The sequence below is a fragment of the Prinia subflava genome, chromosome 8 (assembly GCF_021018805.1).
Source record: "Prinia subflava isolate CZ2003 ecotype Zambia chromosome 8, Cam_Psub_1.2, whole genome shotgun sequence".
NCBI classification, from domain to species: Eukaryota; Metazoa; Chordata; class Aves; order Passeriformes; family Cisticolidae; genus Prinia; species Prinia subflava.
In genome coordinates, this window is record NC_086254.1 from 7,676,591 (window position 1) to 7,702,328 (window position 25,738).

The window sequence follows — 25,738 nt, forward strand, 5'->3', positions numbered from 1 at the left end:
TGTTTTCACAGTCCATTGAAAATGCACATGGTAAAAGCAGCAAATTGTTAATGTGGATGAACTGATCATCAGCCTGGCCCTAAGGCAGTGATATCACTTTCATAATGTGCTGCAGAAATAGATGTGGAGCTTTCTGGGAATATAATTCCTCTCCCTTCATTAACTGCAGAGATTGGTTTGGAATTGTGGTCATCATACAGAAAATTGCATTTGCTTTGCAGCATCTTGTATTATCTTTATTGCCAGGAAAGAAAACTGATATTCATCACTTATCTCTGCTTCCTGAGACTCTGATTTTCATTGAAACTGGGTGTACACAATGCTTAAATCCACGAGGTCCCCAATAACGTCTTTAATGAGTGAGATCTCCTAAGAAATAAGGACAAACTTGCAGCTTTTTTCCTCCCTCCCAGGCTGAGAATGAGTATGGTCAACTAAAGGAGGTGTGTGACCGACAGGCTGAGCAACTGAGCAGAACCAGCCAGAAGCTGCAGGAGAAGACATCAGAGAATGAAGCAGATATCAAAAACCTGAAAGAGACCATTTTCGAGTTGGAAGACCAGGTGGAACAACATCGTGCTATAAAACTCCACAACAACCAGCTCATCAGTGACCTAGAAAGTAGGTGGAGATGGAAAAAAAGGATTTAAATGAACTTATTTTGAGGGGCTCAGTTAGGGCTGCAACAGGGAGGGGGAGGTCTGTCCTTTACGAATATTCCAGTTCTGTTCATGCACAAAAATACTGTTTTACCAGAGAGTGCTCTAGGTGGAGTATTAGAGACAGTCTCCAAGCCTCATTCTTCAGTGAGGGAAGTACTGCCCGTTCCAGAATCTGGAATTTCTGGACTTCTATTAAAGAGTCTTTAGGGCAGAGCACTGGGAAGAGCAGTAAAGTCGAGGTTGCTGTGGATGGGGAGCTGCCACCTGGTGGAACCAGTGGCTGTTCCACACATCAGTGATCCCTCGGGATCTGTGTGCTAACCAAGTGAATCCACGTGGGATTGCTTAAATTTCAGTCTGGTTTAATACCTGAAAATAATGACATATTTTAGAAATGTTTAAGTACCAGATCTCCTGTTGGTTCCATTCCTGATCATTGGCAGTGTCTTAATTCAGTTTAGTCTATTTTAGTGGCATTACCAGAAGCAAAATCAAATCAGCTGCTCTGCCCTCTCATTCTCACTTTCACTGTTGCCCTTATGTGTTTAATAATCTTTTCACATTGTCTATCATTTCTAGGTAAAGCAATGAAGCTGGAAGAACAAAAACAAGATACAGAGAGGCAGCTGAAGGCTCTGACTAAGCAGATGAAGGTAAGTTTTAAGCTCCAAGACAAAGCCAAGCTGAGCTTTCATTGCAATACTGGCATTGTGTTTTCCTAAAACAAGAGCAGAAATTCTTCCTGCACCCTTCAAGTCTTCATTCTCTTCACTTTGGACTTGTTGGCAATACTGGAGTGGAAAGCTTAGCATGAGTTTCTTTGGCAATATTTTTGGTAGTATAAAGAGGCAAGTGTTCAGTTTGACCCAACACCACGTTAAAATTGGAGGGGGAAATCCTGATTGCTTGTGATCAGTGCAATAGAGGTCAATAACGAAGTGCTCAGCTTTGAGTGGGTGTGTTTTTACAGCAATTTGGGGCTCTGTTTGCTCTTTCCAGGAGGACACAGAGGAGTGGAGGCGTTTCCAGGCTGACCTGCAGACTGCAGTGGTTGTAGCCAATGACATAAAGTGTGAAGCTCAGCAGGAGCTCCGTGTGGTGAAGAGGAAGCTGCAGGAGGAGGAGGAGAAGAGTGCCAGGCTGCAGAAGGAGCTGGATGAAGTGAAGGGCAGCAACAGGTTGGTTGTTTGCCATTTACCAAGGCCAAGACTTGATGTGTGTGCTGCTAACACGCATGCAAGCAGTGCTTTGTCAGTAACTACATGCTGGCTTGGATGTGCCCCTTGTCTGTTTGTAACTCTCCTGGCAGATTTTGTTGTCTCTTATTCTAAGATGTTTCTGTTCTTTTTCTTTTTGGCGGTCTAGTCCTGTCAACTAAGCCATGAAGGTTTTAATCAGCAAATATTAAGTAGTAACAATTGCCAATATGCCGTGATAGCTTTGCTCTCAATATGGTGATTCTTTTATAACTCTGTGCAGCTGTATTAAACCAGCTGTGGAAGGATTGGTTGGGTACAGATATTCCAGAAGAGAACTTCTTAACCTGAGGGAAGTCAATGAAGAGAGACAAAGTAACACAAGCAGTCATCTGTTCATCAGAAGTGTGTCAAATTCATTTTACTCTAGATGATGCCTTTTAATCTCTCTCCTGGCAAATCCATGGCCATTGGCAGAATGGCCACAGGAACAGGAATCCTGTCTTTTCTTGCAGGTGAAGTAACAGTCCAGCTCTACATTGCACTTATTTGCTCATTGTTTTCCATTCAGGAGTTTCCACAGCAGCTGTACAGTAGATGGTACTGAAAAGATGGGAGAGCTTTTTTGTGGAGGTGTATGGACCAGAATGCCTGGATTGAACAAACAGAAAAACTTCTTTTCAGAAAATAAAGGAATGTTTTAAGGCTCCAGTTTCATTAGCAGAGTCCCAAGTGGATGCAAAGAAAAGCTGTTACAGACTATGTACTCAGACAAAATGATTACCAGACAGTACTTAAGGTTCTGGGCTCTGTTTCCATTCCTAATTTGTTCTTAATGAAATTTCTCTTGTTGAAAGCACAGTTCCTATATGAGGGTGGGGAATCATATTCTCATAGCTTCCCCTCTGTATTATTTTGGCTTTTAAGATTTATTTGATAGCACTTCAAATGAATAGAAGATGACTTGCTAATTTGCAAACTGGACTATTTATCTTCCATCTATAAGGAACATTATCAGCTCTTTGGTATAAGAAGCCTGAGCTGCAAATACTCCTTTTTAAATTGGAACCCCAGAATCCATACAGCCGTAGTTCTAGGAGGAAGTGCTCAGACATGTATTTAATGAAGTCAGTTTGGGCTTTTGTGTCTCCCTCTGTGTCACACACACATGGATGTGTCTGTCTCTGTGTCATGTTGACTCTCTGTGTAGCGTGCTTTGAGTATTGCCTTGGTCATGGAGCCAGATACACTGTCTGCAGTGGGCAATATTGATTCTCTTTCAAAGGCAGGTCATGAAACCAAATTTTGCATCTGTCAGGATAATTAATTTAACTCTCAGAGTGTGCAGAATGTCTGTACTGAGTGGAATGGGGAACATAATGAAGCCCATGGAAGTCTCTGTCTGAACAAACCAGTGATCAGCAGCTAAACACTGGAATTTTAAAGCTCTGCTGACCTATGAAACAAATTCCTGAAGTCTCCAAAGCTCCTGCTGAGAGCCAGTTCTACATTCGCAGATATTTTTGCATTCCTGAGGTGTCTGCCTCTCCCAGCTTCTTTCACCCAGGAAGTTCTGGGGGTATTCTCATCATCACTTTGTCATCTTTCACAAACGCCACTGCCCAGAACCAGCAGTAGATTCTGGTGCCTGTGGTGATTGTGATGTGTGCTCAGCACTGGTGGAAGCAGTTTGTAGTATGATATCTTAACAGAATCTATAAAGTGTTCCTCATGTTTGCTAATGCTGAGCAGCTGCATGCTCAGCTGAATGTCTGACAGTCCCTAGTGAAAGTTTCCTGTTTGATTTTTAAGCTCTTGTTGGAAAATGTACCTTCCAAAGAGCTTGCTACTCAAAGGTTTTTTGGCAAAACCTCAGCCATCTCTTGAGGATCATTAGACTCCACCTCACAAATTCATCTTGCAGCCAATTTATCTCCTACGACATCCTGCCATTTTAATGTTTGCCTGTGGCTGCCTGAGTTCCTGCCTCCAAGTTTGATTTCACCGTTACGTTCTTCTAATCAGACCAAAAGTCATTTTTGGTTTAGGAACAGCCAAAGAACTTGCAGAAAAAATCCTGATGAGGTCATCAGAGTTCAACTGAATGAAGGTAAGAGCCTCCCAAAGGCATCTTTAACACAGATTAAATGTCTAATTCTATGACTAAAAATGTTGGGGGGGAGGTTGGACAAGCATCAACCAAATGGAATAAGGGAAAAAGGAGTTAACTTATCCCAAGTTAGTACTGGTTGAAACTACAAATTGATTAACGTGTGCTTCAGGCAGTCTTCTATGATATTTTACATCCTAATTAATGTTATTTCTCTGCAGTAAAATGCAAAAGCTTGCAATACACTGTTGTGTAGCTGTCTCCTCACAGGTAGTGGAAGTTGAAGTTAAATAGTCTCTATCCTTGGAGGTTTTCAAGACCAGATGGGATAAGATCTTAAGAAAAAGTTTCAAGCTCTTGCTTTGACTCTTTGGCTTCAAATTGTCAAAATTATTTTGGCACTATAACATTTTGTGCCTTGAACTAAGTGCATGGAGGGAAGATAGTTGGGCCAGGAGTAGTTCTTAGAGAAATTAAATCTGTAATTAAATGAACGACTTCTTAGAATAATAAAAAACCAGATCTTCAAACGGAAGCCTAAACTGAACATTGTCATGCATCCCACTAATTTGCTTCTGGTTTTCCTCCTGAAGTCTCCAATGCCACAGCATGGCAGTGTCACATGCTTTTCTCCTGGAAATGAGCTTGTACTCTGTGTATTAAACCCCGCTGTCAGTCTGTATGTGCTGATGTGCTGCTCATTTGTGCCTGTGTTTGCAGCTGTTCTGTCTCACAGAGGTTTGAGAGTTCACTCTGCTCTCACAGCAAGCAAAGGAGGATGGCAGAGCAGGGCTCTCAAAGCAGTGTTTGTTTGCTCCTCAGAGTTCTCTGGTGGGGGGTTGGGTTTGTTAGGGAGTTCTTGGTGGGGTTTTTTCACATTGGATGAGTTTATTCCATTCCCTTTAAGGACCCTGAAGCTGTGGCTGAGGTAGAGCAGCTCAGCTGCCTGCATGGGTCCATGAACCCCTTTGAATAAATAGTCTTAAATGGCCAGAGGAGAGGAAAGGAACACTGCCATTCCTGTCCTACACTGATTCCCTAGCTGTAAATAATTAATTTCTTCCTATCTGAGCAGCATAGATTTATTTTGTTTTTTGTACTGTTGCTGCTCATTTTGTCTCAAAGCCAAATTAGTGGAGTGTTAAGGCACTCCTTTAACTGTTCTGGTCACACCACTGGCATTTCCCTGACTCCCCTTAATTTAGAGATGATGGGATGATGTAAAATAGAGAGCTGTACCTCAGAGTGGGCCTGGTGTGGCTTTTCATAACCTCCCCGACTGCTGTGTGTCTCTCCACAGGTGCCTGATCTCTGCCAGCTAACACAGCCCTGAAAGGAGGCACAGCCAGGCCTGTGAGACACTGCAGGATTTGCCTTCAACTCCCAGCTGAAAAAGGGAAGTTTCAATTCAAGAAAGCACCTCTGGTTTTTTACTACCCTGCAAAATTCAAGTGTATTGTAAAGTGTGAATGCTCAGGTTCACCTCTTCCCCATGGGCAAGAGCCTCTCTCTTTGTTTCAGAAGGCTTCTCTCTTCAGAAGACACTAGGAGGCAGAAGAAGTTCTGAATTACTCTAAAGCCAGCTAAGCCATAAGAAGTAATCACAGAGATTTGGGGATCTGAAATAACTGAGAGCTTTTTTTGGAGGGGTGGGGCTATTTGCCTCTAAACAGACATTGGAAGATGCCATTATAACCTTAAACAAAAATGAAACCGAGTGTGTATGTCTGATTTGTAAAATTTAATGGCATATACATTAATTCTCCATGTAGTATTATAGTCTATGATCTATCTCTGTGTGTCTGAATTCCCGTAAGAGAACAGATGATTTGTGCAGACACACAGACTCGGGGATAGGTCACCGAAATCCAGCAGCAAACCTGAGTGGAAACACGAATTTCCTCGCTCGTTCTCAGCCGCTCTGCCGGTTTCAGATTTCCCCTCCTGTACTGACAAGGCACTCGCCACTGGGTGGCACGGCCGACCCGGTGCTGCTGGGAGGGGACAGCCACGGAGCGTGTCCTGCTGTGACCTTCCCGGAGAAAGTTTGTCCTCCTGCAAGAACTGCAGATGGAGAGAGCAGAAGGAAAAGAAACAAACATCTCAAGCCCCTAGTAAACACCCTCTCAGAAAGGAGTCGTTCTCATGCCTTTAACTCAGGTGAAGTATATGATGATCAGGGAGAACTTGAAGTTCAGCTCTGCAGCTGGAGACACCTGGAGAGAGCTTTCCATGGATGCTGAGGAAAAACTCAGAGATCACCATCTCTACCAGGAGATTCTCACAATTTCTTCCAGGACTGGAATTCTGTGTTTTGGCTGAGGGATTTCTGCCCTTTTCTTCTGGATGTGAAGACCTACAAGGGCCTGGTGTGGGAGCAGGCTGAGCTAGTGGAGAATTCCACAGGATGTCCTGGCTTTGGCATGGCCCCCACCTTTGTGCCGTGCTGCTGGAGTGTTTGCCTATATGCACACTTGTGTTGCCTTTCTCTGCTGTACTGGCAGCTGTTGAATGTTGATTTTTATGTTTAAGAAATATACATTCAAGTGCCAAATAAATGTTTAAGTGTTTGGAATTGTCTGCTGCCTGCCCTTGGCCTCTCTTCTGTTCTGTATGTCTCTTCTTTGTGTGCCTTGGAGTTCAGGAGTAGTCACAATGACAGAAACTGTGTCAAAGATGAGATTGGGGAGTCATTATTTCTGAAAACATGGTGCTGTGGTCTTAGACCTCCTGTAACAGTCATCAGAGCAGTTTAGAAATTTTACAGACACGAGAAGGCTGAGTTTGCCAAAAATCTGTACATTAAGCCCAGAAAGGCTTGCACCTTGTTAGTCAGTTGTCCACATATTTCAAACATAGAGAACAGGGAGACTCACTCTTGCTGTTAGAGAAAAGCTCTCTGCAAATTCTTCTCTCAGCAGTGAATGAATGAAACTCGGCAGTGGTTTTGTGAAAGGGACTGCACGTTTTAATTCCTTTGTGGCTCCAGTGCTCTGCTTCCTCCTGGAGCTGCTCCACTTCAGCCAGCTGCACATGCAGCATTTATCTGTGTGAACCATTCATTCTTGTTTCCAGGAAAGCCTACAGTAATTGGTGACATTTTGTTCAAATCCCTCATTTTTGTGGTAGAACTTGTGTAGTCTCTTAGATGGCCTAAGATGTGCTAAGCTGAAGAAATTCTGTGCATAAGGAGGAGTCATTTGGGGCTTGAAGTTATGGCTTGTCATTAAGGCTTGTCATTAATCTTACTAATTTGTGCTCTGTACTGTCCTCCTGAATTAGCTACTGCAAGTTAAGAACTTAACTTAAGCTCTTGCTGTTCTGCTTCTCTCCTAAGAAGCCCATCTCTGTACACACACAAGCATCCCCCTACCATACAGATTTTTCTTTTTAAGGTCAAGTGTTCACCAATTTCATCTCTCCATTGCTTGTTGGCTGGCATTTGGTTTAATTGGTTTTAATTGAAGCTTGTGGCTCTGAAGACTACTGTTCTTACCTTTTAGGCCAAGATTTGCAGCATGGGAGGCCTCGGTTTTCTGTCGTGTTTAACCAAGGAGGTTTTTTCAGGCTGCCTATTACAAATACACAGATGGAAGATTACAGGAAGCATCCTAAAAAAAAATTGAAACTGCTTGTAATTCCAGCACATGAATCCTCATAAAGACAGAAAAATGGCATCTGAATTCTCAGTGAACTCTTCTGTGGCACAGGGGCTGGCCTAGTTACTCTCTTTACCATGTTTGCATCCTTTTGCAGTCCAAGGCCAGACTGAAAGTGCAGTAGATTGCACTGGGTGGTTTGGGATCTTGAGGCAAAAATTCATCCTTTTTCCTTTGCTGTGCTAGAAGCAGCACTCGTTTAGCTTTTGTGGTTTGTGTAACTCAGGTGCAGGTGCTGTCACCTGCTGATTTCTCATTTATGGACCATAGAACAAGAGGGAACTCAAGGGTAGCAAAACACTGGCTCCCTCAGAGCTCAGTGAGTCTTATCCAATCTGCCTTTCCTGCTTACTGCATTAAATGAGATTGGAACTGAAATGGCTTTTTCTCCAGCCATCTGCCTCTGCAGGCTCCCCTGGCACACAAGGAGCTTCAATGAATTAAAGAAATAGCAAAAGTCTGCTTAAAGACAGCACCTCCTTAAGCTCTGCCAGAAATAGAAACTTGAGTCACTCTTATTCTCTTATTCAGTGACACACTTTAGCCTCTTTCATTTTCTGATGGCTAAAGGGAAAGGAAAAGGCTCTGACTTCTGTTTTTAGCTTACAGAAGTTGTTGAACCCCATAGGCACTTTCTGGATGGAGTCCTCCAGGCACCTTATGAAATCATTCCTGGTTTTGTGTTCATGTAGCTCTTGGTGTGTATCAGACATGGTAAATACCAGGAGATGTGGTGATAGCTCAGAGCCTTCTGCTCAGCAGCTCATGTGCAGGTTCTGAGTAGGTGGGAGAGGTACAAATAATCTCTTTTTACGTGATTAGACTTTATTTGCTTGCAGCTAATTGCACTCCAAGTATACCTGAGGAATATAGGTAAGTCACTAAGCAATATCATGTAAAACACTTGACTAGAAGCAGCTTTCACTGTGTGATTATATTTGATGTTTAACACAGCTCTGGGCTTTCCTGTATGAACCCCTCCAAATGCAGCACCTGATCTTGACTCCAGAATTTCTTTTCAAAGGAGTAACTTCATTATTCTTCCTTAAAATATGAACCCTTTCCTATTTGGTTTGTCTGTGTTCATTCTAGCCATTGCATTTTGGCCTTCCTGTGTCTGCTAGGATGAAACACTTAAGAGTTTTATTCCCTGTGTAAGTGCTTATGAATTGTGATTGAGGGTTCATTTATTTAGCAGATGTCTCTGTTGATAAGTTTTAAGTGTTGAGTTTTTACTCTGAAGTGTATTTACCTTTTGGTTACTTTCCTCACTGTAAACTGAGAGCCACAGTAGCCCCTTGTCACCTGTGCTGTATTGAAAGCCCATCTTCAGGTAATTAATGATAATTACTCAAAAGTCTCATCAAACTGCCTTTTTGGTTTTTTTTTTTCCTATGAAAATCCTCCTTCCTGTGTGAGGCTTGGGAATGAGGATGAACTGGTTAACAATGCAGAGAAGTTTGTTAGACTCAGTGGTTTAGTGTTTGCCAGGCACTGCAAGAAAAGAACCCGAATATTCAAAGAGTCCTGATATTCTGAGGTCAATTGCAGTAAAACCTGCAGGTTGCTGGATTTGCCTCGCTATCAGTGAAGAGCTTTGATGTGTGCTTGCACTTTGTGCTGGCCCTGACTCTGCTGTGCTCTGTGCCTTGCAGGCTGGCAGCTGAGGAGGTGGATTCCCTGGAGTCAGAGGCAGCCAGCCGCTGGCAGGGGGTCTGCCTCAGCAGAGCATCTCCCACGCCTCCAGAGTCTGCAGCCACTGTGAAGTCACTGATAAAGTCATTTGACCTGGGATGCTCAGGTATTTGAACATTGCACTTTGCAGTGAAAAAATTCTAGCAGTGAGCAGGACCTGCTTCCTGCTTCTGGATGGGTGTTTTCTGTCAGTGCATGGTGCATAAATGTGGAATGTCACTACACAGTGATTCCCTGATCTGACAAGAGAGTGATGGTTGGGTTTGAAATTCAGATGTTTCCATGGTTTTTCCTTGCAGGTAGCAGTGGACAAAATATCCCAGTTCACAAGGTGCCCAGGAGCCCTCTCAGTGGAATTCCAGTGAGGACAGCCCCAGCAGCTGCTGTTTCCCCAATGCAGGTACAAGGAGCTCTTCTGTCCTTGTAGATTCAGAAGAGTGGACACAGTGCTGGCTGCAGCATCTGCTGACAGGGGGAGGGGGAAACTCATCTGTTTGTTTGCTGTGGAACATCAAATGCTGTGGTCCTAACAAAAAGGATCAAAGTGAGTTTGTCTTGACTTCAACTTAGAGGTCCCATGGACGGATGTGAACTCTGTGGAATACTGTTCTGAACTTTTATCACCATGGACCAGAAAAGAGGTTTCAGTTCTTGGGAGTGAGATAGAAGAAACATCACCCTGAACTGGGGAGCTGGCACGTGAGCTGGGAGACATGGGGTTGATGTTTCCAAGATGTGAGCTCCCAGTTTACCCAGTGAGGTCTAGGAACTGTATATCAGTGCCTGATGATGGGATAGCAACTGAAAACTGGTGCTGGGGCTGCAGAGACAAGAATCCTCCTTGACATATGACTCAGGGTGTTAGGAGTAGAGTCAGGGTTGGGAACAGGCATCCTAACTTTTGGTTTGTGACACTAAATTGTGTTTGGCAAGAGAAAAATCATACAAATAGAAGTGTGAAGTAGTGCAGGAAGCAGTGTATTACCAGATAAAATATTGTCCCTTTGTCCTTCTATTTTTCACAATTATTCACCCAGCTCTAGTTCCAGCTGATATCCTGCTGAAAGGTTTCTGTATCCCTCCACATGCTCTGTGATCTTCAGATGGCAAAAACTTCTTTCTGCTCACCTATTTAAGCATGATGGCTGACACTTCTTCACTTACCTTTCACACCTTTGTTTCACAGAGACATTCTGTGTATAACAATGCCAAGCCAGCCAGCAAGGGCATTGCCAGACATGCAGATCTGTCAGACCTCCCTCTGGCAGGTAAGTTGTGATAAATGTACAGATACTGCCTCCAAACTTGTTATTAACTGGTGGCCTCTGCCTGAGCCATTTTTCTTCTTCTTACGTGGTCGAGGGAAACATGGAAAGTGCCCCCAGTGTCTTTGTTTTACAGAGTTTATTAATTTTGTTGTGCTTCTATTCCCATCTTGATCATAACTAAAAAATAGCTGATTTATTGTGGTTTGCCAACACAAACTCCCCTTCTTTATCCTGAAGTATCCACGGCACCTCTCTAATCCACTCTGTGGAACTGGAGAGGGTTGGATTTTGTTCAACGTGTATGTCTCTGGAAGAAGCCCAAAGCACTGTCTTCTGAGGGTTTATTTGTTTTTAAATTGAGCTTCATTTGAAATACATCAAACATTTCACATACTGATGTGACTGTTTTAGGAGCAGTCATATTTGGGCTGGAAATAGTTTATTTTGAGAGTTCTCAAGAGATGAGTTTGTTTTCGTTTCACACTTTGCTTTTGTTCTCTTGTCATTTAATATTCTTTTCTACCAGTATTTGTTTCCCATTTTCTCTAGGGCCTTTTATTTTGATTATCTGGTCCAGAATGTAGTTGTTGCATTGGAATCAAAGTTAGTAACAACAGATTCTTGAATTTTTAAGGACAGATGGAATATTATATTCCTGTAGTGAAACTGCAGTGAGGGGAAAAAAAAACCCCAAACCAAAAAAACCCCCCCACCACCAAAACCAATCCGTCACAACTTCTTGATGGCTACACTGGATTTTCTGCAATAATTTGTTAATACAGGAGAGAAATTAGGACCTGGCTAAGCAAGCAGAAGTGTCTGCTTCTGTCTAGGGAAACGGACAGGGTTTATTTACTTGTATCAGTTGGTTTCCAGGAAGTCTTGCATGAGTGTATAGATCCCACACACAACATTTGACCTTTTTAATCTCTACCAGTTTACTGTAGAGTGAAATAATCTATCAGCTTTGTAATATGATGCCAGTCCTTAACAAAAAATATCTCACTCTGCACTATGGATAATTTCTGTTATTACCCATAGAGAATTCTGTGAAAATCTGTTAAAATCAACAGATATTTTATAAACCATTATATGGTAAAAATTTATGACTCCTTATCTAAGAAGTTCCTGTATTTACAGCTTCTCTTTGTACCTGGATTTAATTTAGTTCCAATAATCCATAGCAAAGGCTTACTGACTGTAAAGTTGTAACAGCTCTGGTTCCAATCTAAATAATCCTGGAAGGCAGTTGATCCAACACTGAATCAAAAATTATCCCCGAGGAAACTCAGAGTGAAGTAGTCTCCATAATAAAAATCTTCTGGCTGATTCCATCTGAGCAGTGTCACAGCAGGGTTCTGTGATGTCCCTAATGTGACCCAAATGTTACCCAGTTGGAGAGGAGCGTGGATTACTTCACCCAGAGCTGGTCTCTGGCTGTGACCTCTGAGAGTCAGGGCTTTATTGGCTCCATCTGGGCTTTCTAGCACCCAGAAATAAGTCAAAGGGAGCTGGAACTGAGATGAGAAGGAAGTCACACCTTGGTATTGTATGGCATTAATTGATAATTATCATGGGGATATTACTGAATGTGTGTCACATTCAATAATTTCTGATAACATGATGTGCAGTCCTGGCTTGTTACATCACTTCGTGTATTGGTATGCAGTGATTTTTCTTTTGACTACATAGCAATATATATCATAAATACATTATATAAATTATGCAATATGTGTAAGAAAAATACAGAAGCATCTGCTGTGAATATATTGAGCCTTCTCAAAGTTATGTCAGAGTGGATGCCAGACATGAGGAGGAGTAAGTGCCTTTCCCTGGGCTGTATTCAGGAGCCAAGAGGCTTTCTTGTTACAAGTCTGCAAGTGGCAGAAAAGAAATCATTGTACTAGGGCTGCTCAGCCATGTGGTGAAGATATCTGGTGCTCAGCTTTTGAACCTTTCAGACTGTAGATTTTGGTATTTCCCTTCATTCACCTGAGGCCCCTACCCCCCAGCAGGAGTATCAATCACAGGAAACCAGGCAGCTTGCACTGTTGAAATCATCAAAGCCATTCCTTGTTGTGGTCACCTCTAATCTACTCAAGGTTTCCTAGCCCCGTGTGTGTTTAATGAACAAATGAGTACATTTGTTTAGAATCAAAACAACAGACTACATATTGTGTGCTGGGGTGGCAGGACAGTGATTAATCAAATTCCTCAGGCTGCAAACTGACAGCTTTTTTTAAAATTTATTTTTAATTCCCACAGACCTTCTGAAGGGGAGGAACGAGGAGCTGAAACCAGACCATTACCTCCGCAAAAGCCCCTCCCTGGAATCCCTGAGCAAACCCCCCATGGCCTTCAGCAGCAGGATGCTTTCCTCTACCCCCAGCTGCTTGAAACCCCAAAGCAAACTCAGGTATCAGCCCAGTTCCCTGGGGAAAAAACAGGACAGGCCAACTGCATTACCTGGCACCAAGATAAATATTTTAATCTGGAGGACCCTGTCTCCAGAGCAGACTCTGCTGGCTGGTCTTTGGGAATTAACAGGCTCTGTTGGATCCAGATATGATAATTCAGATTGTAATGATCACAGTTATCTGTAAAATGGGAAATGAGGACAGCAAGCTTTCAGAAGCCACTGAGTTGTACACAAGAATTCCATCATGTGTACGTGTGGTCAGCCCTCATTATCTTACTATCATTTGCATGTTGTGAGCTAAAATCCAGAGGCTCTGAGAGCTGAAGGAAATTAGACACATAATTTTCTTCTCTCTTGAGAAAAAAACATATATTTTCCTCTTATCTCTACCTTTGTTTCCACCAGTAGAAGCTGTACAGTGGAGACAACGTGGGTGTTTTGTTTGTTGGCCTTTAAATGTCCTCAGCTTTCACATTTTTCATTTTATTCAAGAACTTGTTTTGCAGCAGCTCAGCTGGGTGTGAATTTACTGTTACAGATTCTTAGGCAGTATCTTTCAATTTTACACCTAAATCCTAGTTTTCAATAGCTAAAATAAAGAGATGGCTTGAAAGTTGTATGAGTAAAGCTGATGAAAATCATAGCAGAAGTGTTTGGTTAACACACACCACTGCATGTCCACAGGTTCTGTTTTCTCAGCTCTTCATGTGCAGTGACACCACCTGAATTTACCTCGTGTAAAGGAAAATACTAAATGCAAGCTCCAAAACCTAACTCAGTTTGGTTTATGTTCATGTTCTGTGCTGCCATTCTGCTTTGTCATGCAGATATTATTTACACGTTGGTAAAAATTAAAGAGATTTCAAGTGTATTTATTGTCTTCTCCCTTTTTGCCTGGCTTAGTGTGGAGAGAAAAGACCCCCTGGCAGCCCTGGCTCGGGAGTATGGGGGTTCCAAGAGGAATGCTTTGTTGAAATGGTGCCAAAAGAAGACTGAAGGTTACCAGGTAAGAGAGTAGGTACCTTTTTACTTTAATCACTTTCCTATAGTAAGTAAGTATAGTAAGTAAGCAGTCACTTTAAAGAAATATGAATATTACTGTATGTTGATTTTTGCATGTTTACTTATATGGGCTGTTTCCATCCTCTTCCTTCAGATTTCTTTAACACTGCAGTCCCCAATATTGCGTTGTCATAAGTAATTTGTATACAAACTCCAAAATATTTACTGCACTAAAGGTTGCTGATGGTGAGAAACAGTGTTTATGTGCAGCAGCTTCAATTTAGCATCAGTTTTTGGAAGTACATTCTAATATTTTTTCTGTAGGCCTCTGTGGGCAGTACATTATTGTGTCAGTTTTTTCTCTAATCTTGGCAAAGCCAAAGAAAGATTTCATTGTGTGGCCTTGACCAAATGAAATTTGCAGCTTGATTTACAAGGACTGCCTGAGACTGTCTCATTTCTTGCAGAGTGATTTTCACTGTTAATCAGGGATAATGGTTTGTCCAGGTCTTGCCATGGCCATTGCTGTGCTTCCCTGGCTCATGTTTGTGTACAGTTGAGTTAAAGCCTTTGGTTCTGCAAGGAAGGCAGTTACAGACAATATTACAGACAATATTTCATCCTGTGGTAGGTGCTGGATGAGCAACACAGTCTTGGTTTGGTATAATGTTGGGAGTTTCCTTTCTTAGGAATAATAATGTTTGTTACTTGGAGCAGAAGACAAAAGCAGTTATCACCACATGATGTGCACCCTGGAGCAAGTCTCTGATAAAAGCAGACTCCATATTTTAAAGTCAATAATAAGGTTTTTTATTCTTCCCAAGCAGCTCTTTATGAAGCATTAGCTGCAGGGTGCAGGAGTTGGGAAGAGAGGACAGTAGCTTTCCTTTCAGTTATTTCTTAACACTGGTGTGTTCATCTGGCTTGCAGCAATTTCCCAGAAGGAAGGTGTTGGAGACAGCTCCTGACTTCAGACACAGCTTAGAAAGAATAAGAATAGTGTTTAGCCTCCAGTTCTGTGATAATGCCTCAAAGGCTTCAGTGCTGTCCCCTGAAATTGTGTGTTCTGTGCTGTGATGATTTATTTTATATCTCCTCTACTAAAATTCTCCTGGGCTTTGATTTGAAGGGATGTGGGAACATTCCCACACAGTCCTCAGAAAACAATTAATGAAATACAACTTTTCCAAGTCTAGCTTCTGTTAAGCCAGCAGATCCATCTCTCAAGGAATGCTTTCTCATGGCAGTATTGCCCTTTTTTGTTTGAAATGGCATCTCTGAGGAGCTTCCTTCACTCTTGAAACAGTCTAACTCTGATGAGTTTACTGTTAAGAGTTCTCTGGGCATCAGCCTGTAGGTTTCTTTCTCTAATTTACACCCAAGTTGATCTAAATGTATTGCTTTTAGAAAAAAAGAATGTGACTTTGCAAATATAGAGGCCTGTGTGACATCTCAGGGTAGATACTAAAGTCAGAAGAACTGAAGCACAATCATTGATTTATGGTGAGAATTTGGCCTCTCTATCTTCACTGCTTTGTTTAGAGGGATTCTCTCTTGGACATTCTTCCTCAGCGTCTCATTCCCATTGCACTCTCTGCTGTGCATTCGCTAACTTGTCATGAACTTGCTTTTCCCAGACCCTTGCACTCCCATGGTAAGGCTGCTGTTAAGCTCCACAGGGAGTTTTTATCATTCTTGAGCACCAGAAGTGGAGGAAAGAACGTCATCCTCCTTCCTGCCTCAGCCCCTGCAAGGGTGGGATGAGGTAATGAGCTCACAGAGCAGAACCCTGATGACGTGCATGGCTTCTTTTCCAGAGATAACACCCTGTCTGTGAGGCATCATCTGTGCAAGTTCCACAATAATCTGTCATGGCATTCCTCACGTGAAGCCCAGAACCAGGGAGAAGTTTGAATGCAAACTCTTTTCAGCCCTGTGACACGGGGCATTGCTGAACACTGCTGCTTCATCAGCAATGAGAGCATAACAAAATTGCTGCTTGGCTGCCTAACTTCTCTTTTTGGTGACAAAATGTGTGATAGCAGTTCCTCATCTGAGCTGGGGTGGGGAGAGGGGGATTCCTTTCTGTTTAAATTGTGATTTCATTAAGCAGTATGAGCAAAATGAATGAGAATAATTACTCTCAGTAGCAGCTACTCCCCATGTCCCAGATTCCCTGAGGAAAGCTGGATGAGTGACCTGGGAAGGTGTCTGGGGATGAGACCTAGGGACCAGCACACGAGATTCCACTTTTTAAATGCCTTAATTCATACACAACTCTAGATAGATAGCTCTAGATAGAAATTTTCATCCTGCTCCTAACAAATATATAATCAGTTAGTTTAATTTAGTTTGAGATCAAGTCCAACCATAAACTCTCCTTGCATGGACTACAGTGGGAACATTCCCTGGCTTTGAACTTCAGTGTGTTCCCCAGGAGGCAATCTCATAAAACAAACCAGGGACACTGAGGGGAGTTGGGGGAAGTGCAACACAAATTAGCAGTGGCCTGGAGGGTTTTGTTTGCTTTTTATAAAAAGAAATTGCATGAGTTTACAGTAACTGAGGGGAAACATGAAAGCATCTATGTTTCTGTAATTGGCTATGTCAATTCTAAGATCCTTATTTAAACAGTGATTTGATATCAGAAAGATATGCATACTAAGAAAAATATTGAGAATATGAAAACAGAATCACTAGAGTGAAAATAAAGTAGGAATTCAGTTTAATGACTAGGAGAAAAGAATATGAAAGTGGGATTGCATAAACTGTGGCATGATTGATATTATTTCAGTTGTCATGTTTTGGTGCCCAGATGAATGTTATCTGGCATTTTAGCCATTAATTCTGAATAACTATGCTGGGGAGGTGCTAAAAAGTCTCAGTAGTAACAAGAACTCTGGTGAAATCAGGCTTTGGGCTCAGTGTCTGTGCAAAACTTCCTGATGGAAAATCTCCACCTTAATAAAACAAATCTAATGCATGGTTCCCTGTAAGAGTTGTGCACTGGCAGAGGCTCACAGGCTGTTCCTGCTGCCTCTCCGAGTTCATTGACATCATGGTGTGTAATGTAGGGCCATGAGGTGACCAGGCTTGAGAAATGCTTTTGTGGCTCTGAAACTCATTTACCACAAATCCTTCAAACCACAAAGCCTGCTGAGATGAAGCTATTGGTGTTAAAATGGCCTTTTTTCTGTTGTCTTGTGGGTTTTTTAATCTATTTAAAAAGATGATACATCCTAGCGGCAATGTGAAGCAGGAATTGGGTGCCTCTTTTCTAACAGGCTCAGTTCCTGTGAGCTGCAACTCCTGGAAGCTGCTGAGAGTCATTCTTGTTGCATTATCACCTTCCATAATCATGTCATTAGTGACTGTGGTGTCATTTAAGTGCCTTGATTCTCTGAGCTCTCTGTGGAGACCATCTGTCCAGGGGCCAAACCTCTACATTAAAGTCTATTGCTATTCACAGATCTATTGTGAAAACAGAACTTTCAGAGGCACTTAACCCACGATCATTAGAATTGAGGATTATTGTTTCTCCTACACATGCTCTCCCTAGAAAGGAGAAGGAATTGCCACCATGTTAATGAATATGGAACTATTTTCATGCTCTTTTCAGCCACTACACACCCTTCCTGTGGCCTAGAGAAAAAGAGGATCTGAGACTGGCTCTTTCATCCAATACATTTTTGTGGTTATTTTTTTGTTCAAAGTTTGGTTTAAAAGAACCTATTTGGGATCCACCACTTGTTGAAGATCCACCATCTCTTACAGTAAAGCTGTGTGTGTGTTTTAAGCAGAAGAATGCTAAATAGGAGCAGGCAGGGAATATCCTAGAACTGCTAAAGGGAAATGGCAGCTGTACCTCTGAAAATGTTTGTATTTCATGTATTCTTGACCTGTGCTTTCAAGCCATTGCGTGGTGTCACCTCCCTGCCTGTGTCAGTGCATCAGCTGTGGATCAAGGCAGCACTTCATGGAGCAGAGATACAAAAGCTTAGGGAGCAAAATAAAGCTGTTGCAGTATTTGCTGTTTGTCAAGTAATTACAGCAAGACACTGCTCGACTGGTGGTTTGGCAGTGGATGTAATATAAAGCTCTTTATCCTTTTGTGTTCAATTTAAACTCAGACTAATACCAGCTTTTTGTTTACGAATTTGTGGCTTTCTTTTTCTCACAGGAATCTGCATTCCTTTCCTCTTTATGCTAGGCAGTATTTCCTCCAGATCATCCTTGTTCTCAAGCCCTATTCCATGCTGTTAGCCCCTGCTTTTTCTGATGCTTTTTTGCCTGGTTTGCAGGCTGGATGAGATCCAGCATGGATTAAGTGTGACCCAAAGATGGACATAACATATTCCCTTTGGTCAGGTGGTCATGGGACCATTCTCCTTCGGGAGACAACAAGTAGCCTAAAACTATTTCAGTACATTCCCAAATTGTATCAATCTCTCCCTCTCAGGTTTCTGTCTGAATTAATGAGGTTTCTATCTCAATATTTCACTGGTCAAGAGAAGGAGGTAGGCAGTGGCATTGCCTGATCCAGCAGCAGCACTGAGGAGCACAGGAACAGGTTCACTTTTCTAAGCAAGGAACTAAATCTCATCTGCTGTCCTGCACAGTTTATGTGCAGCCTGGAATTCCCACAGTACTGTGGTCTTGTGAAGATTAACAGCAAAACAAATAATTCCTGGGCTCTGTGATGTGGGTGAAGAAAAACACTGCACAAAACCTCTCCAGATTTGCATGGCAGCCATCCATTCATTCTGAGCAGCGTTCTGGGCAGGACTGGGGAGATTTCCCTGGTGCCACACCAGCCTGTGTGCCTGAGCTCAGAGCCTGCTGGGCCAGCAGGGAAAAGCATTGAGTCACACCAGTAACGCAGTCAGGTTTGCTCTGGTGGACATTGCCACGTCCCCTGAAGTCCCAGCACCAGCCCTTCTGATCTTGCACAAGCTTGCAGAGCTCTGTGTCCACAGCACTTGTTGCATTTTGACATTTAGAAGCAGGATATATGAGCAATGGGTTTTTCCCAGGAAGTTATTAGTATATTCTGTGAGCTTCTGAGAAGTGGATAAATTTTCTGGCTCTCTCTGTGTTTCTCTGGTCTTTGATGAAGAGGGGGATGTTGACTTTTCCTATCAGTACAAAAGTTGAAAGGAGTTTTGATAGTAGCTCCTGAGATAGGAGAGATTGTCCTGTGTTTAAATAAAAATTGACAATCCATTGCTCAGGAATTTTACCCCCAAGTCTCCTATGGACCATCTTTGTGATCTTGGTAGTCTTGCATTATAGGATTGCCTTGATCTTCCTAGCAGTTAAAATATAGATCACAGAATCATATAATTGAATATAAACATCAGTAATATTTGGAAAGATGCTTTGATAAAAAGTGCAATCTTGGGAGATTTTAATTCATGAAGGTGCAGGCTGAAAATGTCAAGAGAGTCCCAAATTTTTTCCAGAATCAGAGCCTGCTGAGCAAGTAGGAAAAAGCATTCTTTTCCTAAATGAAAGTACTTATGGCTGAATATGTACATGCAGTTTCTCTGTATGTCCCAGCTGGACCCAGGGTTGGTGTCTGGAATTAAAATGCAGCAGCCAAATCACAGCGTGTGAGGAATAACCAGGTTGATTTCCAGTGTAATCACCCTTTCTCAGTGATGCCAGTGCATAAACGTGCTTCCCTAGTGGAGCCAAATAACTTGGGCCAAGCTCTACCTTTTTTCACACAGAGGGCTTTGTCCTGTAAACAAATACAAGTCTCTTGATTGGAGGGATAAAATAAATGCAGCTCTCTCATGCCTAACTTTCTATCCTGCTGGCTAATTTTAAAAATAGCATTTCCATTCTGTCCATCCCAAAGTCCAAGACACTTTCCTTGTGTTGCCTGGATGCACTGACAATCAGTGAAAACACTGGATTGATTGGTCACCAGCTGGAACAGCCCCAAACTGGGCATTTAACTGGCAGGAGCTGGGCCCTGTGCTGGTTCACCAGTAACCTTTGCTGGTGGGACCCCTCCCCACCTTGTTCCATCCTCCACCCTGAGCCTGCTGCAGCCTGCCGCTCCTCCCAGGAATTCCAGCACATGCCTAATCTCTGAACTCTCTACAGAGATAATTAGAAAGAGCTGTGGGAGCAGCCAGTGTGGTCATTAGCAATTCTGCACCAGGGCTCCGGGCAGGAAGTAGCTGTGCTGCTGCCTTGTACACAGAGTGGAGCTAATTCCTGCCCCCCTCTCTCCCTCCCCTCTTCCCCAGAGTGTCTGTGTGGTCCTTGGGCTGTGCTGCTGGATCTTCCCTGCTGCAGCCTGGGAATGAGGGGACACAGCCCAGTCTGTTTCTTTTCTGTGCCATCCAGTACTGGTGTCATTTCCAGGGGCTGGTGACAAAACTGATGGAAGTGGCAGTTGTGTGGCAAGCAGGGAGCTGCTTTTCAGCAAGGGTGCATAACAAGAGGAATTTAGGCTGAAAAGAGACATGCAGAGCAAAACCCACAACTCCTCAATGTCTAATGGGATTATTGCAAGAGGGAGAACTCCTTAGTCCCTGGTCTTGCTGTGTAATTCACCTCTGCAGACAGAACTGACTCCTGCTCTGCCTTCTCATGGAATGTGACTGGTGGAAGTTACAGAAATACCAGTCCCACATGATGAATATCTCTTGTCACCATTACCTCATCTCTGAAATGACCCAGACACATCCATTAAATTGCTTCTGCCTAGACCAGCTCTCATTTGGTCCTGTATGTTTAACAACCAACCAGCTCCCTGTGAACTTGGTTTTATACATTTTCTCTCCCTCTCGTGCACAGCAATAAATTAAGACCCAAACTGAGGAATATGTACAACCCCTTGTAACTTTACTAACCTTTAGTGAGACCTCTGAAGTAGGTGACTTCTAGTAATGAGGATGTTGTCATGAGGTTATTTGCATTCAAAACAACTCAGATTATTTGCTAGGAAAGGTTCAAATTCATGCACTGTGCGTTATGTTCTGTGCCAGCAGCATTGTTCAGTAGAACTTGTTTTCATTATAAAAAGTCAGTCTTTATATATAAAAATGCAAATAAAAGGAGCAGTGAAAGGCACTAAGGAGCTGTTTGGCTCCTTAGGCAGGTTGGTTACTCACTGCATGGTTACAGGGATGGTTTCAGTGTCAGTAGGATCTTGCCTTGAAAGCAAAGGAAATGAGAGGCTAGATAATTGCTTTATCAGTATTACTTTAACTGTCTCCCATTTGCTGCTACTTTCATGTTTTGTTCTCATGAAAACTTCAGCTATTTCAGCACCACCTCTCCCTTGTAACCACAGTATCAGAACTAAGCTGCCTTGAAGAGGTCCTGAACCACAGGAAGAAAGAGCTGAGTCTGAAGAGTGCACAGATCATTTTAGAATGGCTTTACAATTTATTCTGAACAATGTCTGTAGGACAACTCCTGCCTAGATGAGCTTGTTTTAAACACAGGATTTTAGAGAGCAGATCCCACCTATTCTTGCCAGTCTGCCTCAGTTAAGAAAGTTACTATTCTCTTTTGTATCTTCTCTGGTTTTTGAGACTGAAATAATTGGGACCTGAAACATCTTTGTGTAGGACGCATAATATAGTTTTAAAATTTCCTCTATTTAAATGTCTCTGCTCTGTATGAATTCTGTAGCAAATTGATGTCTGATGCTTTTGCAAAAAAAAAAAAACCAGCCATAAATCCTCTAATATCTTGTCTTTGCTAAAGGGCTCATTAATTCACACTTACTGAAGCAAATGATGAATGGTAAACCCAGAGCAGCACCTGTGGCAGCAGTGGAGGAAGGAGCAAACAGAACCAAAAAATGTGATGGGAAGCAGGGATTCTTTATAAAAAGAAATGCAGTAAATGGCATGACGTTTAAAGAGCTGGCATCAGTTTCTTTTCAGTTCATAGTGCTGCTATGACATGATTTAACTGCATTTTCAGAGACCATTTTGTGATCTGAGCTCTGCTGTTCCATGTGTGATCAGCAGTAAAAGATGTATGGCTAACTGACATGCTGAGAGAAGCGTTAGAAATATGGATTATGGGATAGGAACACAACATTTCAAAGAAATTTAAAGCAATTCTTATGGAGACTGCAGTTGGCTGGGCCATTTAAGCCAGGGATATTAATACAGGCTGGAGGATAGGAGGTCACCTGGCTTCCTTCCCAGTCCTGGCTACCCACTTAATCTCTACAATACACAGCACTGCTGTTTTGATTTCTTTTAATCAAAAGGCATTACTTTATTCTGTATTCCATTTAAGAGAAAAAAAATTGGTAAGAGAATTCAGAAAGGTTCCTGGTAGTAGATGGACTAAATGTGATGTAGAAATCACTTCGGACTTGCAGCTCCCAATTGAAAATAGCTGTGTGCAGTTGTCATCTGGATGCACCCTGCAATTACAGAAGAATCCAGGCAGCCTTTAATTTCAGGCATTCATGCCTTTCATCCCTGTTAACTGGACCTGACCACACTTCTCATTCACCCAGAGTTCCAGTAGATTGACCAGATGTTTCATATCTTTGCTGGAGCATTTCAGATGAACTGGAGTGTTTTGTTTGTTCAGAAGGGTCTGTCACGCTTTAGGGCGAGCCATCCTTCCCTCATGTTGCTTCTTAGGAAGTGTTTAGAACTTGCCCAGTGAGAGCCTGAAGATTCCTTTGAGTAGAACCCCCTTGGCTGAACCCTGTTAGCCTGGCCCTAGCCAGTTAGGTTGTAATAAATCAAATTAGTTCTGCAGTTTCATGCAGCTGTTGTTAAAGATGGGTAGGTTTGGGTTGTCTTTAGAAGTTGCCTGTCAAGGTGCCTTGATCTATTTTGTATTAGAAAGGTCAGAGTGCAGATGTGCAGAGCTGTGGCTTCTGTTGAGACGTGGTTAAATATATCCACATAAAACCACTGAGCTGTTCAAGAGGAGCTGTGGGGGCCTGGGTAGTGATGAGCTGGAGGAAGCTGGGCCACTTGAGGGAGAGCTGCTATTGAAAACAAGGCAATTCCCTTTTATTTATTTTAAAATATTTAATTTTATATTCTGCATGGGCTGAACCTCCATGATCAGCCACTCTGGCAGGTCCCTGGGGTGCCATTCCACACCAGTAACTTGGGAGGGGCAGGAGGGGATGCTGAGGGAGGGTGGGAATAATGATGCTCAGGTTGTATTTCTTGCAGACTTTCTTCCTCAAGGTTCCAGGCTTAGCTTCAAGCTGATTCATGTCTGGAACTGATAATTCTGGGTCTCAGGGAGAAAATTATGACTCAGAGAGCCATTGCTGTGGGCACAGTAACACGTGCATAGTGGGAATATCTTGTGTCAGGATTTTAACATACTCAGACTGTAATGAAGAGTGCATGATGTCATTGTTGCTTTTTGCCTGGAGTCAAAGATCGAGTGAAATCTAATGGGGTGGTGTTTTTTTCCTCAGACAAACAAAGAATTGTTTTTAGTGAGAAGAGATCACACAGATTTCCCTGGGTGTCTTTACCAGGGCTCTCTGAGGGCTCTGTTATCTGCAGGAGAGATCCTGTTCCTGGGATGGGGGGCTAAGGTCAATCACTTCCAGGTGTTCTGTGTCTTTTAGTCTTGACCTGACACTAATATCCCAGATTGTACCTTTGTTATCCAAATAACATTGCCTGGGTGTTTGGGGTTTTTTTTAAATTTTACTTTAATGTTCATAGAAACAGACCATACTGGGCACGTTGTTTCTTTGATGGCTGTGCTCCCTCCTGTGCTTCCAGATCCCAGTCTCTGAACATTCCCAGTGCATGTGGAGGAGTTCAGTTGTGAGCTTGAAGAGAATTAAGTGTTTTCAGTGATGGGTGACACTGCAGGAGTGCTAGGACAGGCCCTGGGGTACCAGTGACCACAAGGATGTACTGTGGCCATATGACAGCAAATTTTTCTCCTCTTCCTACTGAATGCTGCAACTCAGTTTGATCTGAGTCCCTACTCCATTTTCCCATTTCTCTGTACTCATTCTGATGGTTCATCTTCCCCTGAGTGGTGCCATTCTTTCTGGGTGTCTCATGAGTGCAGTTTGTCAGAGCTCGGGGTGGGGGTTCTGCTGTGAGCACCCTGGGACACAGAGCTCACCCTCCTGCAGCTTGGCATTGTGCATAACAACCAGCATGGACACAAATAGCTCCCATATATTCAGTATATTCAGGGGCTGTGTGCTGGGGAATAGGGAGAGAGGTGTGGCAGCAAGACTGAGACAGGATCTGCTGCCAAAATAATCAAGAGAAGGGAATAGTTTCCGAGGTGTTCATTCCCTAAATTGTTTTCCTTTTTTTTTTTTTTTTTTTTTTTTTTTTTTTTTTATGGCTTCAGGGGAGCCAGAGATCTTCCGAGAAATCTGAGTTGTCTCTATTTTGACTTAATTCCTCTTGGTGTGGTGGAGTGGGGAGGTACTACAAATAAAGCTGCAGTGTAGCAAAACACAGATCATTTTTCATTTACCATGTCCTTATGTACCAAACTGAAACCTATCTAACACAGAAGCCAAGATGAACTGCCAGGGAGAGGGGTTTGTACTGTGTATGGAATGGAAATTCATTTGTTTAGAGAAAAAAAAAACACAAATAAAATTCACTGATTCTTGTTAGATGTAAAAATGGAACTAAGTGGGCTTGAGTATGCCTAGGTATTTTTTATTGTACTGTGAACTGAACAGTTGAGCTGAACCTTTGAATGTTCGTTTTGGCTTTGCATTTAGGACAAAAATTCAGATTTGAGTTCGTTTTGGCTGTTGATTGTGGCAAACCACTTTGCAGCAAATTTCCTCTGTGGTTCAGATATGGTCAGCAGAACCCCATCCTTGAACTTTTGCTTGTTTGTAAGACTTAGATCCAAAAGTTAACTGAGGATGACTGGGTGGACAACACTGTTGGGGAGGTGAGGATTTTTGGTTTTGATGTAGACATGAGCACTTCTTATGTGTAGACATTGTGATTTGGGAAGAGGAGAAGAGTTTTAGGTGTATTTAAAGTTAGAAAGGTAAGTAAAATTATTAAAGTGATTCTGGGATAGTGAAATACTGTGTGAAGGAGCAGTTTTGTATCTCACATGCCTCATAATAGGATCATGAAAATGAGGATAGATACAACATTCCCACACAAACAAGCTTTGCCTTTTTGTCTAGTCCTGTTGGTTAAGTAAGGCTCTGTTTGTTCCTGTTTCCATGACCTCTGGGAAAAGGAAGGAACAACCTCCATTTTCCATTTCTATCCTACAGTATAAAATGAGAATATTGGCATTTGATGATAGGCTATTTGCTGATAAAACATATTGGCCTCAGTAAAAACACTTCTTTAACTTGGCAGTCAGTCCTTTCCCACTAACTGCAGATTGATAAATAGAAAGGAACTTGTTTGTCTAAAACTTCAAGAAAGCAGAATAATCCAGCTCAGCCAATTCTACACACACAAAGCTGACTTCCATGTTGCAACTTTATGGAATAGGCAATGCCAAAGCAGCTTTCAGATCAAAAATTTTTTTCTTGTGATGCTGTTCAGCCAGTGCCTCATTTTTGTATTATCTCCACTGACAGATGTTAACAGAGCCCAGTACAACGTGGTGGCTGGTGCAGTGTGGGGATGTCAGCTGCTTTCTGAGCCCATTAGAGCTGTAGATTTATTACAGCCAAAGTCTTTTAACCTGAAATATTCTCTACTGCTTCAATTTGAGTCATAATTGGTTATGGATATTTATTAC

At 42.4% G+C, this 25,738-nt stretch overlaps 1 protein-coding gene across 6 annotated transcripts in view; it reads left to right on the top strand.

The window, feature by feature from the left end:
- SPECC1 (sperm antigen with calponin homology and coiled-coil domains 1) overlaps positions 1–25,738 on the top strand; it is a 66,751-nt gene that overhangs the window by 33,791 nt on the left and 7,222 nt on the right. For 2 of the 6 annotated variants that reach the window (XM_063402707.1, XM_063402709.1), the window contains 8 exons: positions 414–621; positions 1,242–1,315; positions 1,662–1,840; positions 9,283–9,428; positions 9,622–9,722; positions 10,509–10,590; positions 12,856–13,006; positions 13,913–14,015. In XM_063402707.1, the coding sequence (XP_063258777.1) occupies positions 414–621; positions 1,242–1,315; positions 1,662–1,840; positions 9,283–9,428; positions 9,622–9,722; positions 10,509–10,590; positions 12,856–13,006; positions 13,913–14,015 (1,044 nt within the window). The other 4 variants (XM_063402711.1, XM_063402713.1, XM_063402712.1 and 1 more) reach the window with 4 other exon arrangements.